The 26,894-nt window shown below is 40.4% G+C and overlaps 1 protein-coding gene across 6 annotated transcripts in view; it reads right to left on the bottom strand.

Annotated features, from left to right (window-relative positions):
* The window catches only part of Rbm33 (RNA binding motif protein 33), a 95,897-nt gene that overhangs the window by 56,442 nt on the left and 12,561 nt on the right, over nt 1-26,894 (bottom strand). For 4 of the 6 annotated variants that reach the window (XM_034518885.2, XM_076913285.1, XM_076913283.1 and 1 more), the window contains exons 3-7: nt 21,972-22,020; nt 13,977-14,053; nt 11,666-11,978; nt 8,398-8,517; nt 1,047-1,218 (exon numbers count right to left, since the gene is read on the bottom strand). In XM_034518885.2, the coding sequence (XP_034374776.1) occupies nt 1,047-1,218; nt 8,398-8,517; nt 11,666-11,978; nt 13,977-14,053; nt 21,972-22,020 (731 nt within the window). The remainder of the gene's footprint in view (nt 1-1,046; nt 1,219-8,397; nt 8,518-11,665; nt 11,979-13,976; nt 14,054-21,971; nt 22,021-26,894) is intronic. The other 2 variants (XM_076913286.1, XM_076913284.1) reach the window with 1 other exon arrangement.

Here is a 26,894-nt window from a genome sequence, read left to right as displayed (position 1 = left end):
AAAAACAAAACACACATTCACACACAGGGAGAGATGAGAGGAAAGGGGAAAGGGAAAGGGGAGAGGAACAGATAGACAGACAGACAGACCGACCATCATAGCAATGAGACTTTGACCTTTATTTTTATCTAGACAAAAATAGAAAGGCAGGTAGACCCTGATATCCTGTGAGCTTTGTCTTCCTCTTTAGAAAACCACACTCTGGTGGTCCCTGTTCTTCTAAAGTCCAAGCAGAACCTGAAAACACGCTGAAAATACAATCTTCCTAGGCAATGCATGGGACTAAAGACTCAAAATGGCTGGTAGTGGCCCCAACACTGCTTTCAAAAGCCCCAGGTCACTCTAGTGAAGATACTTCTTCTACTACTAAGCAACACTCCCTGCCCCTGGGGTGACTGTGACACTCCAATATTAACTCAATGATCAGTGGGAAAGGACACAGACTGTACAAAGGGGTGGGGCTAATGCTCTCAGCTAGCAACAGTATGAGAAAGGGCTTCAGTGATAGGTGCTTGACATTCAGTTAATGATCTCTATTAACTAGTCACTGAACACCCAGGAAACCCAAAAGGATGGCTATAAGGACATTACAAGTGCAAAATAAAATCAATATGGCCCAGATTTAGCACTGGCTACATGAGGGGCACAGTCCAGCAGAGAAGAACCAGTACCACTGCCAAGCATCCCCCTACTACCACCTCAGTACAGTCAAGAACACATATAAGAGTAGCTTTAGGCCATATACTCCCAAATAAAACAACTAAAAAATAAATAAATAAATACTTTTAAACATTTTACTCAAACATTTATAACCCAGAAGTGGTTGTTTGGCAAAATGTTGAGCATAGCACAGCGGGGCACCAGCCTCCCATATACCATACACTCTTACCAACAATCAATCATAATAAGATATGGAGAGATCTGAAGTGTAAATGAAGATCGAGGAAAGAGGCCAAAAAAAAAAAAAAAAAAAAAAAGAAAAAAGAAAAAAGAGAAGAAAACTAATTAATTAATTAATTAACCCACAGGCCAAAAACAAAAATTACCCAAAGTTTCTGGAATGTTCCTTCTCTCTCTAGTTACATCTGAAAGCCTAATAATTGTTCCTTCTTTCCTTTCAGTTTTAAAACGTAATCGTCCAGATTCTTCATCATCATCATCTTCTTCATCTGATTCTTCTTTTATGTCTTTCTGGAGTTCCAGGGTTTCCATTCCTCCCTACATGGAGACACAGAAACAAAGAAGGAGAGTGAGCCCAGTCACTTAAAATGTGAGTACATTTCAAAGTTCTTGGTAAAAGGCTATGTGAAACCCGAAGCCAACTCCAGTAGGGGAAAAACTTCAAATATCAAAAAGAAACTTACTTTGGGAAAACTTCAAACTCCTGCTTGTAGTAAATACATGAGGACCTCCCCACTACGGCTACTCACACTTGCTTGAGCACAGACCTCTGTTAAATACCCCTGCTGCAAGCCGGGCAGTGGTAGCACTCGCCTTTAATCCCAGCACTTGGGAGGCAGAGGCAGGCAGATTTCTGAGTTCGAGGCCAGCCTGGTCTACAGAGTGAGTTCCAGGACAGCCAGGGCTACACAGAGAAACCCTGTCTCGAAAAAACAAGGAAAGAAAGAAAGGAAAAAAAAAATCCCTCTGCCTTACATCTAACCCAGACCACAGCAAAGTCCCACACAACTTAAGCTGTCAATGACTACGAGGTAGGCTCTAACATCTATAAATCCACCACTGAGATAACACAACTCACCTGGTAGCTGTGATGGCAGCTTCAGCCACATAAAGCTGACGAGTTCACAGTTCCTACCCACATATTTGATCTGTCAGGAGAGCAGTCCCTGTCAGTTTGGGGTTTTGTGGTCACTACCCATGTCCCTTCACTACTTACTTCACTCTTCCTGTCTAGTGTTAACTCACCACAGACTTAGGGCTGAAACCAGTAAAAGACAAAACCCATTTCTTCTGGTTTTATTTTAGCAGAGTCTCTTACAAAACTTTCCTCTAGTACTAACCCAAACTAACGCAGTTTTTTCATACAATTCTTCTTTCTGAGCTCCTATGGCCCTATCATCTCAGTCTCAGTAGCCCACTGGCAGATGAATACAGACACATAGGCTCATTTAAACATTTTCCACCACTGAGTAAAAAATGCAGCTTGCCTCTTCATTATCATGAGCGTTATCTTTACTCTTAAAAGAAACAAAGACATATTGTCAGAAAATAATGTAAGAAGCTAGACCCATGGAAAATTACTGTTAATCTCCTGTCCTAAATATTCTCAATGCAGAAAGCTAACTACAAGTCAGACTCTATAACAATAGTGCAAATGGGAAAACTGATCCAGGAATCCAAATGCTGAACACAGAGACAGACACTTGACTTTCGGTCTAACGCATATGGCTTTTCAGTGCTCTGAGGTTCAGCATGCTGGAGAATTCTACAGCACCAGGATTTCACATTCTTGCTAGTGTAATACCACGATTTCTCAATCATTGTGTACATACAGGCAATCAGAATGAGTAGCATCTATGAAGAGGCCTCAACATACCACTGCCAAAAGGCCCCTGCTGTGCCTCCACATGCTCCTGCAAGACTACTCTGTGTTACACCAATGATATACACCAATGTACATCACTACATATACACAAATGACAGGAAATCCTTTTCAGAAGCAGATTCTGACCTGGGAGGTCCAGGGTGGGGCCTGAGAGTCCACATTCCTAACAAGCTCCCAGGGAAGCCAATTCTTAGATCCACAAACCATGTTAGTAATATGGCCACAAAAAAAAAAAAAAAAAAATCATATCTACCAAAGCAAAAACTTTATTGCAGCAGTTATAATAACCATAGTGTTACTTCAACAGATGCAAAAAGATTACTCAAGTTTGGTGTCCATTAGAAAATCACCACCAGCAAATTAGACCCAAAAAGAACATCTTCAATCTGAGAGCAAAACTTAATAATGAAAAATAAGGTGCCTTCTTCCTAGCACTAAAAAAACATGGCAAGAAAATCAGCTTTGAAACAAGTTTTCTGCTGTACACAGCACCTGCACTGGGAGTCAGTAAGGCAAAATAAATAAAAAGGATTCTGATTACAGAGAAAAAAATTAAGATGTTTTCATTAACAGATAATTTATTGACATGTTAACTAGGGGAAGAGATAGGTAAGTGGTTAAGACTACATACTATTCACGCAAAGGACCCAAACTGAATTTACATAAGGTAACTCCAGCACTAGCAGGTCCAATACACTCTACTGGTATGCACAGATACCTGCACTTGTGTACATAGCCAAATATTCTTTCTCATTCATTCTCTCTCTCTCTCTCTCTCTCTCTCTCTTTCTCTCTTTCTCTCTCTCTCTCTCTCTCTCTCTCTCTCTCTCTCTCTCTCTCTCATATCACAGAGTATAAAAGTAAAACCTTTAAAAATTAAATATTAAAAGAATAAACATCCACTTTTCTATTTATTTTTGGTTTTTCGAGACAGGGTTTCTCTGTGTAAACCTGGCTGTTGTGGAATTCACTCAGTAGACTAGGCTGGCCTCAAACTCAGAAATCCACCTGCCTCCCAAGTGCTGGGACTAAAGGCGTGCGCCACCACTGACCGGCTAAAAATCCATTTTTAATCTAGAGATATATGGCCATCTCCATCAAACCCCTAGCCAGACTTCTAGTAGATACTAACAAATCCATGACAGAAAAGAACCTTAGAATAGAATTAAGTTGGTGGATTTACACTACCTGGTTTCATGTTCCATTACTGCAACTGCTGTGGTGCTGGCACACAGACTTTATAAAAACAAACTGGTGCAGAAGAGCCTGACAGTAAATAAAACCAGCAAACAACACAAAGACTACAATGATTTGATAGCAAAACCTATGCAGCAAACCAGTGAAATAGTGGGAAACACATTTTTACTTAAAAACAATGATAACTCTCATACCTCAAATGCTATTAATAAGGGAGCCTCTAACTAAAAACTAACACTAGCAAGTAATACAAGGCTTCCAGAAGAAAAGCAGGAATTAATTTTACAGTCATGGGATAGTCAAAATTTTCTTAGGTGACTAAATTACTTGGACATCATCCAAATTATTTTCTACTTACAAAATTTAAATGTGAGGGCTGGATAGCTCAACAGAGAACCCCAGGAGGTCTGATGAGCCTCTTCTGGCCCTCAAAGGCACTGCACACATGGCACAGCAATATGTATGCAAGCAAAACTGCCATATACATTAAAGAAAAAAAATTAAACAAATTTGTTTATACCCATACCACCCTGAACACAACTAATCTCATGTAAAACAAAACAAAAAACACAAACAAACCTTAGAAAATAATGCTGTAATCAGAGGTTCAGAAAACAATTCACAAACCATGTATCTTCCAATGGATTTGATATCTAGAATATACAGACACTTATCTAACAACCTCTGTCTAGATTACAGACACTAAGAACATGCAATAAAAACTATATACAAACAAAAAATACTGTCCATGTGGAATACAAATATATAAACAATAATCCTAATGAAGACCTTATAAATTCTGTAGCTTATATAAACATAGGTCAACCCACTTAAAAGAAAAGGCTACTAAACCCAAACCCATGAACTACATAAAATCCAGAAGATCATATGAACAATGCTCAGTATCATTAGCAATCAGAGAAGCAAGGAAAACCCACAATGATGCAGCTATTGAAGGGCTGAGGAAAGAAACTGGTACCAAATGAGGAGCAACAGTGAGGATTCTCAACCAGAGGAAGGGTAAAAAATGACATAATCGCTTTGGAAAACCACTTGCTAATCACCTAAACAAACAAAAACACTAACACATGCTAATCTACTTCAATTATTCTATCAATACCTATATGGTTATATGGGTGTAGCTCAGTGGTACAGCCCTTGTTCAACCTGCCTGAGATTCTAGGTTTACACCACAGCAAACAGATCAGGGAGCAAGTGGACATGAAGATGAACTTCTGGTTTAGTCAGACTGAGCAAGGGAGGAGAAACAGTAGTGCTAGCCTCTGCAAAGCCAGGACCTGAAGGGGAGGAGAGGGGAGAGGAGGGAGAAGGGGAAGGGAGGACAGGGCAGGGGAGGGCAGGGGAGGGGAGGGCAGGGGAGGGCAGGGGAGGGCAGGGGAGGAGAGGAGGGGAGGGGAGGGGAGGGCAGGGCAGGGCAGGGCAGGGCAGGGCAGGGCAGGGCAGGGCAGGGCAGGGCAGGGCAGGGCAGGGCAGGGCAAGGCAAGAGAGACACTGTTTAATTTGCACTGGGTATTAGTATCAGGGTTCTAAGGGACTATGCCAATCTTTTCTCTGACTGCTGGGTATAAAACAGGAGCTTTTCCCTTAAACTAAACCTTACTTTTCTTTTTGCACCTTACTCTCACTCTTTAAAATAAATTAAAGAAGAAAAAAACAAGACAAGTGAAAGAGACTCTTCACCCGGTTTTACAGGTGTGGAAGGTGTCTAATTGAGTGTTAATGTCAGGACTTGAAATGACTACTCTGATCTTTTCTCTGTGAGTGCTAAGTATAAACAGGAGCCTTTCCCTTAAGCTAAATATGATGGGGGGGGGGGGGGGCTAAAGAGATGGCTCCGCAGTTAAGGGGGACTGGAGAGATGACTGCTCTTCCCAAGGTCCTGAGTTCAACCCAGCAACCTCACGGTGGCTCACAGCCATCTATAATAGGACCTGATGTCCTCTTCTGGCATGCAGGTGTGCATCCAGATAGAATCTTTATATTCATAAAATAAACAAATTGTTTTTAAAAGTTGAGCTTTCCTGAAGGGTAATGGGATTGTCCCTCATCTATGAGAATAAGGTAAGGCAGAAAGACGGGAAATTATGGGACAGAAAATTATGAAACAGAAAAGGAACCCCTCTCTGATGTTTGGGGTGAGATCTCTTGCCAGTGGAAAGCCAAGGATTCTAACATAATTACCAAGATTCATTGTTAGGGCTGCCGACAGAGAGAACAAAATATTCCTTTCATGCAGAGTTATTTTCAAAAACTATTGTTAAAATAACAATGAATCACTTTTAAGGTCCTGAGTTTGGCTTTACTCCTTTCTAAGATATTTTATGAGAATATTTTATTTTATTAACTTTAGTTTACATGAAAACATTCTAACCCCATCAGCAACTCCTATGACCTCATCATTGTAATCCTATCGGAGCACTTCAGGAAATAACCAATGATCTCATTTAAATTCCTCAGCATCCTGAACAATCTACCAATATAAGTGTATACAGCTTCTTTAAAGACTTACCATACAGTATGACTCATGCTGGGAGGGGTTTCTACCTTTTCTCTAGGAGTCTTTCTTTTAACCCTGTGCAATCTGTCACTCGTTGTCCTCTCTCTTCATGAACTCCAAATATGCTCCATACTGACTCACCCTAAAATTATTTCTTGTGGTAAAGCCAAGAATGACAGCTTCACCTAACTGGAGGTCTTTGAAAAGACATCAGGCTGCTGTAGGTAGCTGTGTAGAGCTGTGTCTCTGGCTTGCACCCCATAGCTGCTGGCAAAATGGTAAGCTGGATATATGCATGCATAAAAACTTAATCATCTGAGACGTAAATGACTAATTCACTGAATGCAAACTCTTATAGTGTGTGTGTGGGTGGGGTGATATTGGGAGAGGGGTGCATCCAAAAATGCCAGAGGAGGTCACTGGGTGTCTTCGATCAGTCTCTTCTTTAGTCCCTTAGAGTAACCCAAAAATTACTATTTCTGCTAGGCTATGTGGCCAGTGAATATCAGGATCCACTTGTCTACAACACCCCAGTGCCAGGGCTAACAGAAAACTCTGGTTACAACTAACTAACTAACCCCACAGTCTAAAAACAATCACTAAGGATACTTTATCTTCATCCAAACTTTTTCGATTTACAGACAAACAATGGAGGAGCCAAGGAGAGAGTAGGTCACCTAGCTCTTCTCACTTAATTATCAGACATTTCTTCCCATGCTGTACAACATCTTCCTGTAGTCTTGGTTTTGGCAGTATTAAAATAGGTTTTAATTCTTACCTTATTGAATGTATTTTCATGAGCTTATAGCTCATTTTCTTATCCCTTTCGGACATATGATATATGCACAGAAATTGTTTCCCTGCCAACCTTTGACCACCTCCTTGGCAGCCTTACAAGTGCTCTGCTTCCTGCTTTCAGGTCTTCTTGATTTCTTTCTCAAGTGTCCTTGCAGGCCTGACTAAGCTGGGTCATCAATGTGCTGGGTAGAATGATACTGAACGTTTCAGGCAACCAGGCTGCCTGTGCTGGGTCTTCTTCAACTTTGCCATGGTTCCCTGATGAGATACCTTCTTCTACAACTGTACAACTGGGGTGAAGAGTCTCTTACACTAGTCTTCTTTTTTCTCTATATTTTTAATTTATTTCAAAGAGAGAGAAGACACAAAGTTCAAGAAGAAAACTCAAATTCAGCTAAGAGGAAGGTTTCTGTTTTACACCTGCCCTTACAGAGTGCTAGGTGGCTTCAGTAGATATATTCTCTGGCAAGCAGGAAAGAACATTAAGGAAAGAAAGTATTAGAGGAAGAAAAAATGTTAAGTTTTAACATTTTATCCCAGGGATAAGAAAGTTTTATGGCCTGTTTCAGACCTAGACACAGTAGCTACCAGTTCTCAGTTAAACAGGAGCTCAGAATTACCAAAGGCCACTCTTCTTTCAAGAGTACTTCAGAGGTTCTACAGAATCTCAGACATGGATGGACACTCCCTGACAGGACCCTTCAGTACTTGTGTCTGATCCTCTCTCCTGGGAGCTATCACTTTCTGCTTTGTACAGCAGTAGTTTTCAGTACCTTCCTTCCTACATTAAGCTGCAAATGTCCCTTGGGGGCAGAAACCACATCATCACTGTTTCAACACTTAAGACAGAACCTAAAACAGGTAACTTTGCATTGTTTCTTGAATAATGGTGCAAATTAGCTAATATTAACTAAAATAATTAGCACTGATTTCAAAGCAGTGACATAACACTTTTAAAAATCAGCCCTGTGCCAGCATGATAATCTGAGACTGACCAACTCCTCAAAACAAGCTGCCTCATGTGTGCACCATGCATATACTTACAATCAAACACATACACACACACACACCATACACATGCAATCATAAAAAGAAACAAGTAAACAAACAAGCAAGCACTACCATTTCAGAGCACACACTTTTCACAGGTGCCAGGCACCAGAACTCACTTCTCTAGGCCCAGGTTTGGGCTTCTACTACAATGCACACAGTTCAGAGATGCATCGACTTTTCACTAATACTTTTTATTTTTTAACTAGGTACTCATTTTAAATTGGAAGGAAAGAAACTCAAGAAACTGTAGAAGTTGAACAAGTACCTCGTGGGTCTCAGAAGCAACCTGGGAATCAGTAATCTCATCTAAGTCATCTTCAGCCTCACAGTCTTCCCGCACTTGCAGCCCTTGTTGCCCACCATAAGCCTGCAAGTATTCTTCATCCTAATGGCCATTAAAGAGAAGAAACATTTTTCTCACAAAGCTTTTGGTTGTTTTCAACCACTTTTCAGGTACGATTCATGCAGAGTTATTTGAACACATTCTACTGTGGGGACACCCTGACTGAGCACACATCAAAGTAAGGTCCTCTGCAGTCATGCAAAGCAAGCATACATGCTGCTCCAGCGATGAGAGCAACAATGGCTCGGCTTCAGAGCCAAGCTCCAGATGAGCAGCTCTCACATCTGCCCAAAAGAAAAAAGCCTTACAAGACCCAGGCTTGTGTGCTCACTGAGGAGTTGGTGGCAGCAGGAGCTGGTCTCTATGCCCCTCACCAACCTGAGGCCAACAGCAAAAGCAGGAATGGGATGGTTTGACAGTGTTTTTCACACATCACACTACAGTGGATTCTTCATCAAGCCTTTCTTTCTCTTTGGTGAGGTTTTGGATGAAATGGAAAGGGCTTATCAGTAGGCAAACTTGTCCCTTCTGAGTTCAGGCAAGGTAGAAGACAAGGTGACCAGAGAATACCACACTACCAAAGAAAGCAGACTGATCCTGGCATTGCCTACAAGTAGTAAGGTAGGAAGAACTGACCCTCCAGCTTCTCAAGATGATCCTCAGAGTGTATTCCACTTTGCACAAAAACTGTTAGCATCCCATCAAAGCAACATTTCAGCCAAATCCTCAATGGAATAGTCTGCTGCTCTTTGCACAAATGGTAAATCTGAACTTGATTTTAAAACAACGTTTTCTAAAATCTCATTCGATACTAACATTACAGTGAATATACTTTAATGTCACCAACAAATACTATTCTGTTAGCTACTGAGCAACAGTTCCAGAGTACAGATGGTAAAATGCAATCATACTCATCAACAATAGTGCTTGCAAAACTCACTTAACAGTTCTAAGCAGTCTCTCAACATCCCTGGGATCTCCCATTCTTCACACGTGGCAGTATCCCTTCCAGTTACAAAGTATGGTCTTACGGATTCTATAGCCAGTTCTGCACCAAATGCATGGTTTTGGTTTTGGTTTTGGTTTTGGTTTTGGTTTTGGTTTTGGGGGTAGGCTCTCACAGAGAGCCAATGCTTGTGGGATCACATTTCAGAGTTAATTCTGGATTTGAAGAACAGGTCAACAAATCCTGGCTAGGACAAGGAACCAGCTTAAACCACTCAAACTACATACCCATAAGGTACATGGGGACACAATCTATTCATGTGTTACTGATCTAATGGCAATATGCACATCAGGGATAGTCTGAGACAAGATCACAGCTGCTGGACAATAGCAAAGCACTCCACAGATGATTTCTGTGATAATTCTGATTTCTTCCTACCCAAAGCAGCCAGTCACTTCAGACACTATCACTATGGTATCCATGAAGAGAGAAGATGATAGCTTTGGCTCCAACATCAGACATAGTAAAGTAGGCTGCTACTGCTCACAGAACATTCAAGTATGAAATACTAGCATATTCAGAATGTCTAAATGACACTAAGTTTCTGAGGGATTTTTTTTAATTCTGAAAAAAGTAACTGATTTTCATGTAAGAGTTCTATAAGCATTTCAATGTAAATATTTTATTCTTTTCAGTACCTGAATCTTAGACCACAGTATGCTAAATTATTTAAATAGATTTTGTATTATTCCTGGGACTTTATGTGGTCCTAAGTCGGACAAAGATATACACAAGAGGAAATTTTCTCACTGACTACAAGTTCTCTCTTTACAAGTCCCCAAGAACTGAGTAAGTGGCTAAGCAAACTCACCTACCCACACTTTCCACTCTGTGCGAGTACTTCCTCTATTCAATGCTTTTTATGGTTCAACAATATTTATATGAATTATAATTAGTAAAGATGTGATGACTATTTAAAGAGTAGAGGACCAAAGAAATGAACAGCTAGTGTTACAAATGAATAGTAAGAATCAAACACTAGAAGAAAACAGCACATTTTTGAAAGACCTTGGGTTAAACAAGCTGTTTAAATTACAGTGTCTCACATAAGCAAGCAGTATCTACTGAAGGGCTGATTACTAAAACATATCATTACAGACCACAGACAGCAGGCTCCATGATGCTGTTTCATGACTCTACTGATCACAAACTAACTACATATGCTTTCGGAAGAACAAGTCTTGACTTCCTGAGACACCAAAGCCCAGTCATGACTGAACTAAGTATTTTCAGGCTCTGTAACATCAACCCCTAGTAAAACATGCTGTTACATTACATAAAAGACCAAGACTCATTAGCTGTTGACCAATGCTCTCAAATACAAGCACATGCTAAATGATGGTACCACAATCAAGGGTGCTACTCCACCAACAAGGCTTCTAACACACCCCTCCACTCTGCCTACATGAAAAACCCTGGTGAAATGAAACCCTTGGGCATTGCACAATGCAGCAATAACACCTTTACAGCATGAAAGTCATCAAGTGCTTTTTTAAAACACAAACCTCTTCTGATAATATATCATTAGGACAAACAACTAATCTGCCACCAGTAACAAATTCTTTCTTGATGTTTAATTAAAAAAAAAAAAAAGAAAAAGAAAAAGAAAAAAAAAACCACTACCCACTAAAGGAATCTTTCTGAAATGAAGACCAGCTTGCTGATTACAGATAGATAACAAATTATATGTGACATTTTCTAAACTAACCTCAACCTCTTTATTCATATTTAGACAGTTCTCAGTAAGAAAGGGATGAATGAAGACAGGACATCAATCACTGTAGAATATTAGCACCTTAAAGATGTCTTTAGCAGGTCAATAATCTTTTCACCTTAGAAGGACTTTATCAGATCTTGTCTAAAGCCTGGATAAAAGCTCTGCATTAAGTACTTCTAACATTGACAGTGTGCCTCCACCACACAAAGCTGTTTTCTTCCTTAGGGTGCAATCCTCAAGGTCACAATTCTTTGCAGCTTTCCCGAATGACAAAGGACCATTACAAGTGGCCAAACAAGCTGTCAACACAAACTTTGTCATAGCTCTGATAAAGAAACTGGCAGACAGTGATAATAAGGTCTAATTTCTCTCTTTCCCATGGGAGGTAAATAGATTTCAAATCAGTCTAGAAACCTATGTGAAGAAAGCCATGTTATCTTTGGCCATTCAAAAGAGAAAAGACTCACTGTAAATTCATCTAAAGGTTCATTGATTTCGATGTCCAGCACTTCATCACTGTACAGCTGCTCCTCCTCTGGCTCATCCCCATATTCTATTTGGTCTTCTGTCAACTCTGTGTCATGGCCTTCATACTGTCCTTCCTCTGGGTACTCTTGAGTATACAGTTCTTGTTCCTCAGGTTTGTGGTACGCTAGCTCATCGTCTCCTTGTTCATACTCAGATTCCTGTTCTCCGGATTGGTCATTGGTGTTGTCAGACAGCTCAAATGATGTAACTATGCCAGAGGTGGTATTCAGACTGATGGTGACACCCTGAGAACTAGATGACAAAACACAATGAAAGATCCACTGAGAGGAGGCTCAAAGCTACATCATTGCCTAAGAGAGTTATGAGACTTCATCACTGGTAACAAAATATCCCACTGGGTGAGTGCACTCTAACAATCTGTAAAATACAACTGAACTAGATTTCAAGTAGCCCAGGGCCACTGACCCACAATGCAGACAGCATCTCCACTATTAGCTCAGTTATCTGACTAAAAAATGAAGTCAGCCAGATGAAGAAGCTGGTCTGGCTTAGAAACATCCAAGGCTAAAACTAAACACTTTGCATTTCCATCTACTTTTATAAAATGAAACAGTCAGACTCTGTCTGATAGAACTGCTAACAGAAAACAAGAGTGCTACTCTATACTCAGAAAAAGCATACAATTATTTTTAAGATTCATTTACATTTATCTTTGGCATATGTGACTGCCTGCATGTACATGCATTGCATGTATGCCTGGTGCCCATAGGCCAGAAGAGAGCACAGGATCCCCTAAAGCTGGAACTACAGGTCACTGTAAGTGCTGATATAGATGCTGGAAAACAAATGGAGAGTCTTCTGAAAGAACACTAAATGCTCTTAACCGCTGAGCCATTTCCCCAGTAACCAGAGTTAGAATGGTAGAACAGTCTGGTCTCCCCCAGCCCAAAAGCATGATGTAAATTATAAGCTCTTCTTTAGAAAATCAAAACATTAAGTTTCTGTGTAAAAGTACATCTCAACATTCAAATAAATGCTAATCACAAATACATTTTAAAAAATAAAGATACACCACCAACTGTGGTGGCTCATCTATAATCCCAGCACTCAGGATGCTGACACAGGAGGATTGACATGAGTCATAACAGCCCATACTACAATATGTCTCAAAAACTAAACTCAACAAACTAGCAATTTCTTCATAAGAGAGCAAAGGGTCTTAAAGCCATAAAACCCATTTTATACGTAGTTGTTATCACTACCTACTAAAGTGCAAACATTTCAAAGTAAGAGTTCAAATACAGGGGCTGGAGACAGGGTTCAGCTGTTAAGAACAATGGCTTATTCTTCTGGGGGACCCAAGTTCAAGTCCCAGTACCCATATGGTTGCTCACAACCATCTGTACCTCCAGCTTCAGAGGTTCTGACACCCTCTTATGGTCTCAGAAGACACACAAGTGCTACACAGACATGCATTCAGACAAAATACTATATACAATTTTTTAATTAAGCTAAATATGTACACAGACAGACAGACAGACAGACAGACACACACACACACAGAGATTTCAGATTCAAGACCACAAAGTAAATCTGTGCTCACAGTAAGTAGCCTATACAGTAAAACTGAGCACACCATAGATTTCAAACATGTGGCCAAACTCCAAAGATAAATTTCAAGGCCAATTTTACTCAAAAGATCTAAATACAATTCGTGATATCAAACAAGAGAGTTGGCAGATGCGTCTTGCTAGCAGAATAATTTTAAAGTATACTCTTAGTCACAAACCATGTGAAAAAAACAGGTTTCAAATCTATGGCCTTCATATGATGTATCTGCAATCACATTTATAACCCAGAAGGATGTGTATATTTTTCCCATGTTTCCTCCTAAAACAGAAAAATGAGTATTTCTAAGTACTTCTCTAAAGTGGTATCAATTAAAAACTGTCTGAAAAGGAAAACCAAAACAGCAACATCAAATTGTAGCTGCTGCACTGAGTCAGAGACCACTGCACTCCGAGCAGATGGCACTGAGTCAGAGACCACTGCACTCCGAGCAGATGGCACTGAGCTTTCCCACCTGCTCTGAAAGGCAGACACGACTTTAAGCCAGGGACAATCTATATGGCTTCCACATCAGAATACAACAATATCTCATTCAGAATTTAATTGTATGTTAGTTCAATACCACATTATTCAATTACTCATTATAATTACAAAATATATAAACAATTCTCATCCGTTTAGTTAAATATGGCCCTGTTTTAATGAGTTAATATTGAGTACCTGAAATTTTCTTCATCTTCATTATCACTCTGTAAAAGATCATCATTCAGCTCTTCATCTGACAAATCCGACTGATTCTAATTAAAAGAAGAAATCTAATTAATCTGTGTCAGTTCCATAAGAAGACTTGTTACCAAGCACAAGCTTACCCTGAGAGGGTTGTTTCTAACCTCCTACTGCTCGACCTCTTGCCATCTAGGTTTGCTCAGTCTGCCACTGCCATAGTCAATCTGGAGAGCCCACATACAACCTACTGGCTAACTCCTGAGAAATTGTTAATGCCACAGACAAGTAGATACCAAGCAAGCATAATGATCACATTATAATTCTAACACAAAAGAAAAATAAGTAAGACATCCCTGGAAGGGAATTTGTTAACAAATTCTCCTTAACCAAAATAAACAAGAATGGCTGTGTGCCTAATGATACAATCAATGTCTTTAATCCTAGCACATGCAGGCAGATCTCTGTAAACTGAAGGTCAGCTACAAAAAGAATGGTAGCCTTAAGATGACTAACAATGACAGAAACAAAAATCTGAAGTTTTAAACAAGACAAGAGATACAAATCTGATACAAACTGTTTTTAAAGTCACTGGATCAGAAATTTAACCAACTAGAAACATAAATACAGCTTTCCCAAATACATGACATGAAAATACAAAAAACAGCTCAGGTCTTCCAATGTTGTCACCCATCTCATTAGTATGCAGAGGCGTCAGAGTGATCTGCTAGAGTTCTAAATTCTAGGCTGGGTTAAATATATCTCAATATTCTAGACAGAAGGGTGGTTCAATGTTCTTCCTCTACTAACAGTATTCCTAAGTCTAAAAGGGGTGTATCCTTCCAAAAGGCAGACACACACACACACACACACAACTTTACATGAAGAAAAACTAATTTAATTTTTTACTTCTTAAATGAAACAATAAGTGTCTGACATCTACAGCTTGTACAATTGGTTAAATGTAACTGTGTATTTTTTATTACATTACATGCACTAGTCAAAAATAATTCTAGGAAAATATATTAGCTCAAAAGACCTTATCTATCTCAACAGTCAAATAAGCTAACCAAAGCTATGCTTCCAACACAGCAGGATAGATCTATAATAAACAGATCTATATAAAACAAATTTGCTTTAGTGATATAATCGGCCATCCAAAACAGTCAAGAAAATAGTAAGATGCAAAGGTCCCAAACAAGGTCCACAGAATGGCAGCAAGTGCTTACAAAATGCTTTGCTCCATCTTTCCAAGAAAAAACTCCCCTCCAAAACTCCTAAGAATGAGGACTTTCAATAGGACAGCAGGGTTTTTAAAATGAGGACAAAAGGGTCCTCAAACACTGGCATTTAGGACAGAGACCCTGTCTTAGGGTTTTACTGCTGTGAACAGACACCATGACCAAGGCAAGTCTAATACAGGACAACATTTAATTGGGGCTGGCTTACAGGTTCAGCGTTTCAGTCCATTATCATCAGGGCAGGAGCATGGCAGCATTCAGGCAGGCATGGCGCATGAGAAGCTACGAAGTCTAAATCTTGTTCCAAAGGCAAACAAGAGAAGACTGGCTTCCAGGCAGCTAAAACTAGGTTGGTTTTGTTTTTTTTTTTTTTTAAGATTTATTTATTTTATTTATGTGAGTACACTGTACACTGTAGCTGTCTTCAGACACACCAGGAGAGGGCATGGGATCCCATTACACTTGGCAGTGAGCCACCACGTAGTTGCTGAGAACTCAGGATCTCTGGAAGAGTAGTCAATGCTCTTAACCACTGAGCTGTCACTCAAAGCCTCAAGAAGTAGGGTCTTAAAGCCCACCCCGACAGTGAAACACTTCCTCCAACAAACACTCCCTGGGCCAAGCATATTCAAATCACCATAGACCCCTTGGTGTAACAACCTGTCAGGTATGAGGTGTTGTCAAAGTAAAACAGACAAAAGAAGAACTTAAAATAGCAGCCTAGCTCCCCCTCAACCATCCTCTTCCTTCCTCAGATTGCAGTCTTGCCTTTCAACATATTTAAACCTGGCCCTAGATGCTCTGCACTCTGCTACAAGGGCCTAAATGTCACTCAAATGCATACTCCATATATTTCATTAGTTCTGGTGGAAAGCAGTGTCAACCAGGCACAGACAAGAGCAATAAACTTCGTAACAAAAACCTTAAGAAAGGTCCAATCATATCAGAAATCAAAAATGAACTAAACAACCAGCAATCAGTTATGTTAATCAGTCACACTGACAAAGATTCTATTTTAAAAGCAGGATCACATTTTTGGACTTTGAGATAAAGGATACCAAGACACAGACTGCTCCTAGGAACAAAAGCTAATCAAACATTACTGGGGCTGGAGAGATGGCTCAGTGGTTATGAGCACTGACTGCTCTACTAGAGGTCCTGAGTTCAATTCTCAGCAACCACATGGTGACTCATTACCAGCTGTAACGGGATCTGATGCCCTCTCTGGTGTGTCTGAAGACAACTACAGTATACACATATACATAAAATAATTATTAAAAAAAAAAAGGGGGGGGGACATTTCCAGGATGCAACTTGGCAATATAAAGAATCTTGAAATGCCTATATCCTGAATCCAAAACTGGTCCCTGACAGACTTACAAAGATCCCCAAAACAGCTTATCTGAAGTGCCCTTCAAAATAACCAGGCAGTCAGACTGAATAAATAAAGCTGGAGCAAGATCCCCTCTAACCAAGCACTGACGGTGCTAGGTAACGCCCCACCAGAACAAATGGCACCTTGCTCTCTTCTTCCTCACACATCTTTGTTTCCACTGAAGAGTCTAAAGTAAATACATACCTTGGAGTAACCACAGAAACAAAGTAAATGTGATCATGGTGAAAGGAAAGTGCTAGAAGGGAATGTAGGACACAGGGGCTATGAACGGAAAAATGAGAACAGAGGGGACTACTTTATTTGGGGAGGGGAGAAGAGCAAGGGCGGATGACTAAAAATGACATAGGGAGATACATTATTGCATGGTGATGTAAAAAGACATGCATATTGCATTGCTGGGCATGGTAGAAGCAGAGGCAGGCTCTTTTAGTTAGAGACCAATGTAATCTACATAGTGAATTCCAAGACAGTCAAGGCTATATAGAGAAACTCTGTCTCAAAAAAGCAAAACAAAACAAAAAGCATGTATATGTAATATAGTAAGTATGCATATACATACAGAGGAATTTGAGTGAAATTACTCCACTGGAGTGATAATGCTCCCTTGAGAATCATGGACTACCTAACAGGACCCAGCATGAGAAACAACTGAGCTGCTGGTCGGGGGAATCCAAAGAGACTCCTCAAACAATAAATACAGGTGCCATCACCTTTGGTTGCCCCCTTAACCTTAAACCCATTGCTAAAAACATCACACATGGCCAAGAGAGAACTCAAAGGAATCAAGCTAGGACTGACCATGAGGAATAGCTTTCATGGTATCTAAACATGCTATACAAACTGCCAAGAGGAAAAAGTAATTAAAAGTTCTACCCAGCTGTTAAGCCTACACATTACAACAGTGACCAGCATGGCAAGATACAGCCAAGGGTGCAATAGTGGCTTATATCTCAAGGGTAAGCAACAACCACCTAATTAGACTTAAGGCCTATTCAACTGCAGAAAACTCATGCAGGAAAACTATCCAACTAGCCAATTGGTCTGTAGCTGGTGAGGTCATGGACCCTAGAGGAAGACCTACTTCTGCCACGTTCCTAAACCAGTGTCTTAGTTAGGCTTTCTGATGCTGTGATGAAAGGCCATTACCAAAAAGCAAGTTGGGGAGGAAAGGGTTTATCTGGCTCACACTTCCACATCACAGTCCATCACTGAAGGGAGTTATAGGGACTTCAAACAGGGCAGGAACCTGGAGGCAGGAGATGATGCAGAGGCCAGAGAGGACTGCTGCTTACTGGCTTGCTCCCAGGGCTTGCTCAGTCTGGTTTCTTTAGAACCGGATCACCACCCAAGGGAGGGCACCATCCACAATAGATTAATTCATTCAATCACAAATTAAGAAAATGTCTTACAGCTGGATCTTATGAAGGTATTTTTCTTTCTTTCTTTCTTTTTTTTTTTTTTTGGTTTTTCGAGACAAGGTTTCTCTGTATAGCCTTGGCTGTCCTGGAACTCACTCTGTAGACCAGGCTGGCCATGAACTCAGAAATCCGCCTGCCTCTGCCTCCCAAGTGCTGGGATTAAAGGCGTGCGCCACCACTGCCCAGAGAAGGTATTTTTCTTAATTAAGGTTCCCTCCTTTCAGATAGCTCTAGCTTGTGTTGACAAGACCAACCAGCACATAGTATAATCCCAACTTCATTCCAAAATAAACCCTATCCTTATATTCACAAGTGTAGCTCTTACCCCTCACCAAAAAGGCGTCTTTTGGCAGCTGACCAAGATCATTACAGAAATCTACAACTGGCCTACAACTGGTCAAAATGTAGAAAACAATTGACTGTGGGGTACCCACTCCTAGCTGATATATTTACTACACAACCCCTACACCAAAGGCTCAGGGAGCTTCTGGGATGTAGGCATAATGTTATTGTGCACTGTGTAAAGATTATCCTTGTATTATTCAAATGCTGGTTTCTATACCCCCATATCTGTTACAAAACATTGCTCCTCAATTATTCCAGCTGTTAAATAAAGAAGCTGATCAGCCAATGACTGGGCAGGGGAGAGAATAGGACTGGACTTCCTCCCAGCCAGGGAGGCGGGAAACAGAGGATGGGGGGGGGGGGTTGGAGGTGGAGGTGGGGGATCCCCATGGGGACAGAGTCCAAGAGAAACCAGAGGATGGGGCGGGGGGGGGTTGGAGGTGGAGGTGGGGGATCCCCATGGGGACAGAGTCCAGGAGAAACCATGAAAAAACACCCGGAACCCAGAGAGTCAAATCAAAATTGAAATGCAAGTGTAGCTGGGATTTTGACTAGGAAGTAGCCAGATTAGCTTAGAGGATTTAAATATAGTAATACCCTTAAAGCTTGTTAAATAAATATAATAGTCTAGTTTCAAATATTTGGGAGCTATCTGGGTTAAAACTTTAACAAACATAAAGTAGCGATTAACTCTGGGAAGAGAGGGTAAGAAGACTGTAAGAGCCAGTGAACCAGGACATTAACAATGAGACAGTGTCTCATACACACACATACCTACATATGTACATACTTATGTATGTATGTATATATGTATGTATGTGTATGTATGTAGGAGGGAGTTGCACCATGAATTCTTAACATCTGTACAATGACAAACTGACATCCCAATATGGACAGGGGAAATCTTACAAGGCCCCATACCAGAAACAAATAAGGGCAAAGGCTGCTAAGGATGAAAACAGAATCAAGGAACAAGCTGTCCTGATGGGTTACCTAATCCTGAGAGGTCAGCCTTAAACACATGCATATAAGCTAGACGGACTCAGTGGGTTGTGTAGGGGTGTGTGTCTGTGTGTGTGTATGTGTGTGTGTATTTATAACAATAATTAAAGAAAGAATCCCAGAGTAAGGGAGATAACAGGAAAAGCTGGAAAGGAAAAGGGATGGGGTGGGGTTGGAATACAGTAGTCATATACAAAATTCTCAAAAAGACATTTTTAAAAAATATGTTGGCATTTTTAAAGTTGCTATGATTTAGAACTGCTTAACTATTCCCTAGATTCATGTGTTGAAATGGGAAGAGCTGCATCACTGCCAAACTAGGGAACATGTAGCTAATGATCAACAGAAGCAGAACTGGAACAAACACACACAAACACACGCCAGGACAAACAGAGTAGACAGATGGAGGGACACATTCTAAGTCACATTCAATTCCAACAGAAAATGCTGATGAGGCCTAAAAGTTACAGACAGAGCGACAACAGAATAGGGATGAATCCACAGCACAAGACCACTAAACTGTCTGAAAGTCTTCACTGAATATGTAAGAAACTTTAGTATGAACAATGTGAACCCTAACAATTTTAAGACTGAAAATAAAGTATAAAGAATTACATTGATCCGGGCGGTGGTGGCGCACGCCTTTAATCCCAGCACTTGGGAGGCAGAGGCAGGCGGATTTCTGAGTTTGAGGCCAGCCTGGTCTACAGAGTGAGTTCCAGGACAGCCAGGGCTACACAGAGAAACCCTGTCTCGGAAAAACCAAAAACCCAAAACCCAAAACCCAAAACCCCAACCCCCAAAACCCAAAACCCAAAACCCCAACCCAAAAACCCCAAACCACAACACCACAACCAAAAAAAAAAAAAAAAAAAAAAAAATAAAAGACTTACACTGAGGACCTGGGATAAGACTCAATGAAGTGCTTGCCATACAAACCTAAGAAAATGAGTTCAATCCCCAGCACCATGAACCTAGAATTCCACCATTAGAGAGGACAAGACAGAAGACCCCTTGGGCTCACTGACTAGCCAGTCTAGCCAAAATGATGAGCTCTAGGTTCAGTGAGGAAACCTATCTCAAAAAATAAGGCAGCAAGCAATTGAACAAGACATGTAGCAGCGATCTTTGGCCTCCACATGCATACTTGAACATACATAAGCACACACATATACATGACCTCTCTCTCATACATAAACACTTGTGCATACTTACAAATAGCATTAACGCTTAATATTAAGCATATGTTAATGCTAAGCGTGATGGTTTGTATATACTTGGCCCAGGGAGTGGCACTATTAGAAGGTGTGGCCCTGTTGGTGTGTCACTGTGAGTGTGGGCTTTAAGACTCATCCTAGCTGTCTGGAAGCCAGTATTCTGCTAGCAGCCTTCAGATGACGATGTAGACCTCTCGGTTCTCATGCACCATGCCTGCCTGGCTACTGCCATGCTTCTCGCCTTGATGATTACGTACTAAACCTCTGAACCTGTAAGCCAGCCCCAATTAAATGTTGTCATTTAGAAGACTTGCCTTGGTCATGGTGTCTGTTCACAGCAGTAAAACCCTAACTAAGACACTAATTGAAAACAGAAAGTGTTTTTAAACTATTTAATAAACCAAAAAAAAAAAAATGTTAATTCACTTCTGAGGAACCGGGGAGGTGGCTCAGTGAATAGAGCACTCACCAATCAAGGGCTAGAATTCAGATTCTCAGCACCTATGCAAAACCTTGGTGGGCATAATGGTCCAGTGTGACCTGAGAGCTCAGCAAATGGAGGCAGAATCCCTAGGGCAAGATGACTATCTAGACTAGCTGAATCAGCTAGAGACCTTACTTCAATAGAATAAAGAGAAGAGTGACTAAGAGAGATGTAGAATGTCAACCTGACCTCCCCTAAATATATATGAACCTGCAAGTACACATACCACCTGCCCACAAAAAAAAGAAAATTCTCACTTTCATCTCTTGCTTCACAGTTCTACTTTTTACATGATTTCATAAAACAGATTGGACGTATATTATTAGACAGACACACATATTAAAGATAATGCTTTAAAGGTTCTTAATCAAAAAGTCTAGAAAAGTTTCCATGAGAACTTCTAACTATTTATATGCAAATCTGTTACATGATATAGTTTGGCAAATTTACCTTTAGGCTGTCAGTGAATATTCCCAGAAGTGCCTTCTAGAACCAAGATGTAAAGTATCAAACCTATAATGTCTCATTCCTTTAAGGCAAATACATGTTTTAGGCTACTGTTATCCTGATTATGATACTTGCTAGAGTGCACTGGACACAATAGAAACTAAAATACTTGCTTTCCATGGTAATATCCAAAGCATTTACTAATAAGCAGCCATTTTGCTGGGCTGAAAGAGTAACCCCAGGGCTCTGGGTCAATCTACAGCAACAAAACAATCACTCCATTGAGTGATCAATGCTCAGCTTTCTAAAAATCTACCGCATACACAAGTGATGATGGTGTGTCCCTGTTTTATGTATAATTAAGTAATTCTTGTAAGCAATCCTCTCTCTTTCTTTCTTTCTTTCTTTCTTTCTTTCTTTCTTTCTTTCTTTCTTTTTTTACCTTTTTGCCAGACAACAAATCTTCTCCAAGCAAGTCATCTTCCAGTTCACTGGGGAAAGAAAAATGCAAAATGTCACTCCTATTACACTAGAAAATCAACAATAGTCACTCAGAAATCCAGTAAAGGCTCCAGGGTATGAGAACTTCCAGGTAGCTACATTTTCCTTGCTCTACAAAAAAGAATAGATATTCTCAAGGATACATGAATACTCCTGTCTGTCAGCTAAGGTCAGGCTCAACACAGAAGGTGGCTTACTAGATTTAAGCTCAGCACTGTATAGAGTATTTTATTCCCTTTGAGCCTGCTAACTAATAAATGAGAAATATATACAAAGAAACACCTAAAGCTTTCCCGTCTTTAAAAACTTATGATGTAAAGAAAAAGGTGCTCAATAACATTAATCAGGAAGAAATACAACCCACAAAGGTGGCTCAGCAGTTAAGAGCACCTCCTGCTCTTGCAGATTATAAGTTCAGTTCCCTGCACCCATGTTAGGAACTTCAAGTATAGCATAGAGGATTCAACATTCCTTTCTGGCCTTCAAGAACAATGCACTCACATGGCACGCATGCACACACAATTATCTTAAATATTTTAAAGAAAAATTATGATGAGATTACAAAACTATATTCAGGAACTAAGGAGTGTGGTATTGAAATCACAGTGGTCACTTGCCAGGTTTCCCAGCATGCTTTTGTGATAAAGTGACTAGGAACAGGTTTTCTGTAGGCTCCAGAGGGAACCTTTAACACATCAAGAAGGTTGAAATACTTCCCACTGCCTTATAAAAGGCCATTTTTGTTCAGGTATATAACGTATTCCCTCTTCTCCCCATTCCAATTTGTTCTCTTTGTTCCCAAAGCAGTTCTGTTTCTACATTCTTATCACTAGCACATGTGATAGTATGTATGTAAATACTACATCTAAGTCCCCAAGGCAAAAAAAAAACATGTCAAAACAATATTTTTGTTAAGTGAAAATGGCTACTACTAGATTCCAGGGAATCAACTTTTTAGAAGCAAATGTCTTTATAGACCAACATAAATAAGAAAAATACAATTAAAGTCATGATGATCTAGATACAGAGAGGTCCAGGAAAATATAACTGTATCAATATTCTTACTAAGACTGTTTAGGCTCCGGTTTAAAATTTCTATAGGTTGAGATTAGCACCAGTACTAAAGTAAACTATTTTAGTATGTTGTTGAACACAATACTAGAAGATCTAAGAATGTAGAGATGGAGTTGTAAGAGAAATACACACTTCCATAAAAAGCCTTTCAGAACTAGAAACAACCTGAAAAAAAAAAATCACTCACTTTATATACTAAAGGTACTGAGCTACTCTAAATTACCCTGTAACTTACCTCATAACTTCACTTCATAAATAGAGATATGGACAAGAGCTTAAATAACCTGAGACAAAGAGAGATGCAAGACAAGGACTTTAAAGACTACCTTTCTGACATCTGCATAGTTCCTTCCAAGATTTTAAAAGCAGTAATGTGGGATCTGACTATCTTCTATGTTACATTCCTCCTGTGAGGACAGGAGAATAAGTGGTCAGCCAATGCCCTATTTGAGAACCTGATTCTCTACAACCAAAACCATGCAAGTACTTCTTTTAAAATGAATTTCTCTCCATGCCACAGCTTTAAGAAATGGGAAATGGGGGCTGGAGAGATGGCTCAGAGGTTAAGAGCACTGACTGCTATTCCAGCAACCACATGGTAGCTCACAACCATCTGTAATGGGATGCCCTCTTTTGTTGTGTCTGAGGACAACTACAGTGTACTCCTATACATAAAATAAACAAGTCTTCAAAAAAAAGAAAGAAAGAAAGAAAGAAAGAAAGAAAGAAAGAAAGAAAGAAAGGAAGGAAGGGGAAATGGAAGGTGACATCACTTTCTCAGGACACATTAATTGGGATGGTAATAAGAGAGGTCTTCATAATTATACCAGAAAAACTACAAAGAATATGCAACTTTTGCTAACAAACAAAAGCATTTGAAAATAAGAAATGGTTTTTGAATGACTGTTTGTCAGTCACCTGGCTACATATGACAGCATAGCCACTGCTTGAGAACTCAGTCTACTGTCCTCTGGTTCCTACCCATTCTCGCCTCTCTCACTTACTCTGGGCTTGGACTATGTCCTCCAGGACTGGCTCACATACATGTTCCCCTGCAGCTTCTGGATTCAATTCCAGACCTGGCCTCCCCTGGGGCCTAGACAGGAACCACTATGTTCTGGGTGGGTGCCCCTCATTCCTTAAGCCTGCTCCCTAAATACACCTTCATTAAATGATTCTCAGTTAAGACCTTCTCAGTGTGTGCCTATCTTGCTTGAACATTTTTCAGATGCTGAGTCAGCATCACCATATTCTCTTGCAAATCTCCACTGATACAACATGACAAGAGTTTTCCTAAGAACCACTCTTCCAAACTTCTCCATTATGCATCAGACAGAAGATGTTTGATACTTAAACAGTATCAAAACATGCAAAACACAGAATCTAGAATGTGCAAACATCACACTGCAGACCATGTCGGAAAGAAGCTGGTTTACAGAGACAACTGCTCCCCATACTGAGGAGAATAATAAAACCAGGCTTCCTCACACCATGACCAACCACCACAGCAGGAAGGGAGGAAGGAAGCTGTCAAAAACTACAAGTTCCAACAACAGGCAGACTCAGGAGCCAACCGGTATAGATTCTAACTGAGGGACTGTTAGAGCAGTCTGACCACCATACAAGACTAAACTACCACAGATTAAACACAACTGACATAAGAGTCTATGCTTTAAAATTAAACCTATGCTTGGAAGCAGAAGATGTTATAGATAATTACTTTGGAAAAGGGCAAATGAAAATCTCCTGTTGTACTGGCTGGTCTTGTGTTTCAATTTGACACAAGCTGGAATTTTCATAAAGAATCCTCCCTTGAGGAAATGCCTCCACGAGATCCAGCTGTAAGGCATTTTCTCAATTAATGATCAAGGGTAGGGAGGGCCCACTGTGGGTGTTGCCATCCCTGGGCTAGTAGTCCTGTGTTCTGTAAGAAAGCAAGCTGAAGCCGGGCAGTGGTGGCGCACGCCTTTAATCCCAGCACTTGGGAGGCAGAAGCAGGCCTGGTCTACAGAGTGAGTTCCAGAACAACCAGGACTACACAGAGAAACCCTGTCTAGAAAAAACAAAAAAAAAACAAAAAAAAACAAAAACAAAAACAAAAAAAAAAAAAAGAAAGGAAGGAAGAAAAGAAGGAAGGAAGGAAGGAAGCAAGCAAGCAAGCAAGCTAGCTAGCTGAGCAAGCCATGGGAAGCAAGCCAATAAGTAATATCCCTTCATGGCCTCTGCATCAGCTCCCGATTCCTGACCTGCTTGAGTTCCAGTTCTGACTTCCTTTGGTGATGAACAGCACTGTGGACGTGTAAGTTGAATAAAACCCTTTCCTCCCCAACTTGCTTCTTGGTCATGATGTTTCTGCAGGAACAGAAACCCTGACTAAGACAACTACCTAATCTGTGCCTCGGATGAACTTCCGAATTAACAGACACACTACAGCAAACAAACCACTGTGGCTGTATTAAATCCTCCAGAAGTGTTTGGCTCCTAGTGGAGACATAAGACAGACATGAGAGGCTTCCACATTCTGCCTTGCTAAACTAAGACTTCAATGTGAACAAACTTTCTGTCTATATTCATGTACATAAAACACAACCCCTTATGTCAGTTAGACTATATACAGATAAGCAGCCATATCATTTTGTTTCTTCAGTTCTGGTGAATGACCTCCAAAGGCTATGATTCAGTTAAAATCATGGTGTCCAGGGCAGTGCTGGCAGAGGTACTGGAACTGAGTAGACAGGGACTGGTGAGAGGTCCCAGGAAGCAGTGGGACATGAGCATGTTTCTGGCTCTAACATGAGTGGTTTTACTTGGCCATGTGCCTCTCCCATGATATGCTTCCTCATCAGAGGCCCAAAGCTAATGGGCCACTCAATTACAAAGTGGAGCCTCCAAAACTATGGGGCGCACAACTTCCTATGTTAACTGTCCAAGCACTTCACTGTAGCAACAGACAATACAAATGAGAAGAACCAATACTTTAAAATGCAGACCTTTATTTGGAGTCATTTCAAATCATAAGAAAGGGGACACGTACCTGCAATGTATGAAAATGCACGGATACAGGTAGACATTCAAACATAACAGGTAATGGGGAATTATGAACAATAGTCAGGCAATGTATAATCAGGAATTTTCCTTAGATGCAATATGGCTGTATGTGTAAATACTCTGTATTTTAAAAAATACTCTCAAGTGTTTCCAGGTAACCTACATCTGATTTGAGGGGTTTGCAGACTGTATAGATAAAAACTGATAATCCCAAAAGTTGGCTGACAAACACTGGGTTGACCAGTGCTCTATTATAATTCCACATATGCCTGAAAGTCTGAATAAATTAAGTATCGATCAGTGCAATCAAATTCAGGTAGACTGTACTCTGTTGAAAAAAATTAACTTTGTCCGAACCATACAATAATACATTCCTCCCCCACCTCCACCCACACAAATAAGATACATCTCCTTCACAGCCTAACAGTCCTCTCTAAAATTCTGACTGAGCACTGAATAAGTCAGGAAAGGCTAACTAATCTACCTAGGTTGATTATCCAAGCATCCATTGTAAATAACCCTGTAAACCTCTAGGCACTTGTTCTTGAATGAAGTCAGTCCATAACCATAGTGTATTTTTTGTTCACTTGCCTCAGCACCTAACACAGCCAGCCTGCCCTACAGCACACCTCCTCTAAAGCAGAGCTCCCCCCAGAGGCACCCACCACACTGAGATGACATCAGCCATCCCCAAGTGTTTTCCACAGTGTGTGCAACTGTGGTTTACAAAGCAGGCACATTC

Source organism: Arvicanthis niloticus, chromosome 15 (genome assembly GCF_011762505.2).
Source record: "Arvicanthis niloticus isolate mArvNil1 chromosome 15, mArvNil1.pat.X, whole genome shotgun sequence".
In the NCBI taxonomy this organism is placed as follows: Eukaryota; Metazoa; Chordata; class Mammalia; order Rodentia; family Muridae; genus Arvicanthis; species Arvicanthis niloticus.
Note: the sequence above shows the minus strand (reverse complement) of the source record. Positions and strands in the feature narration are given on the sequence as shown.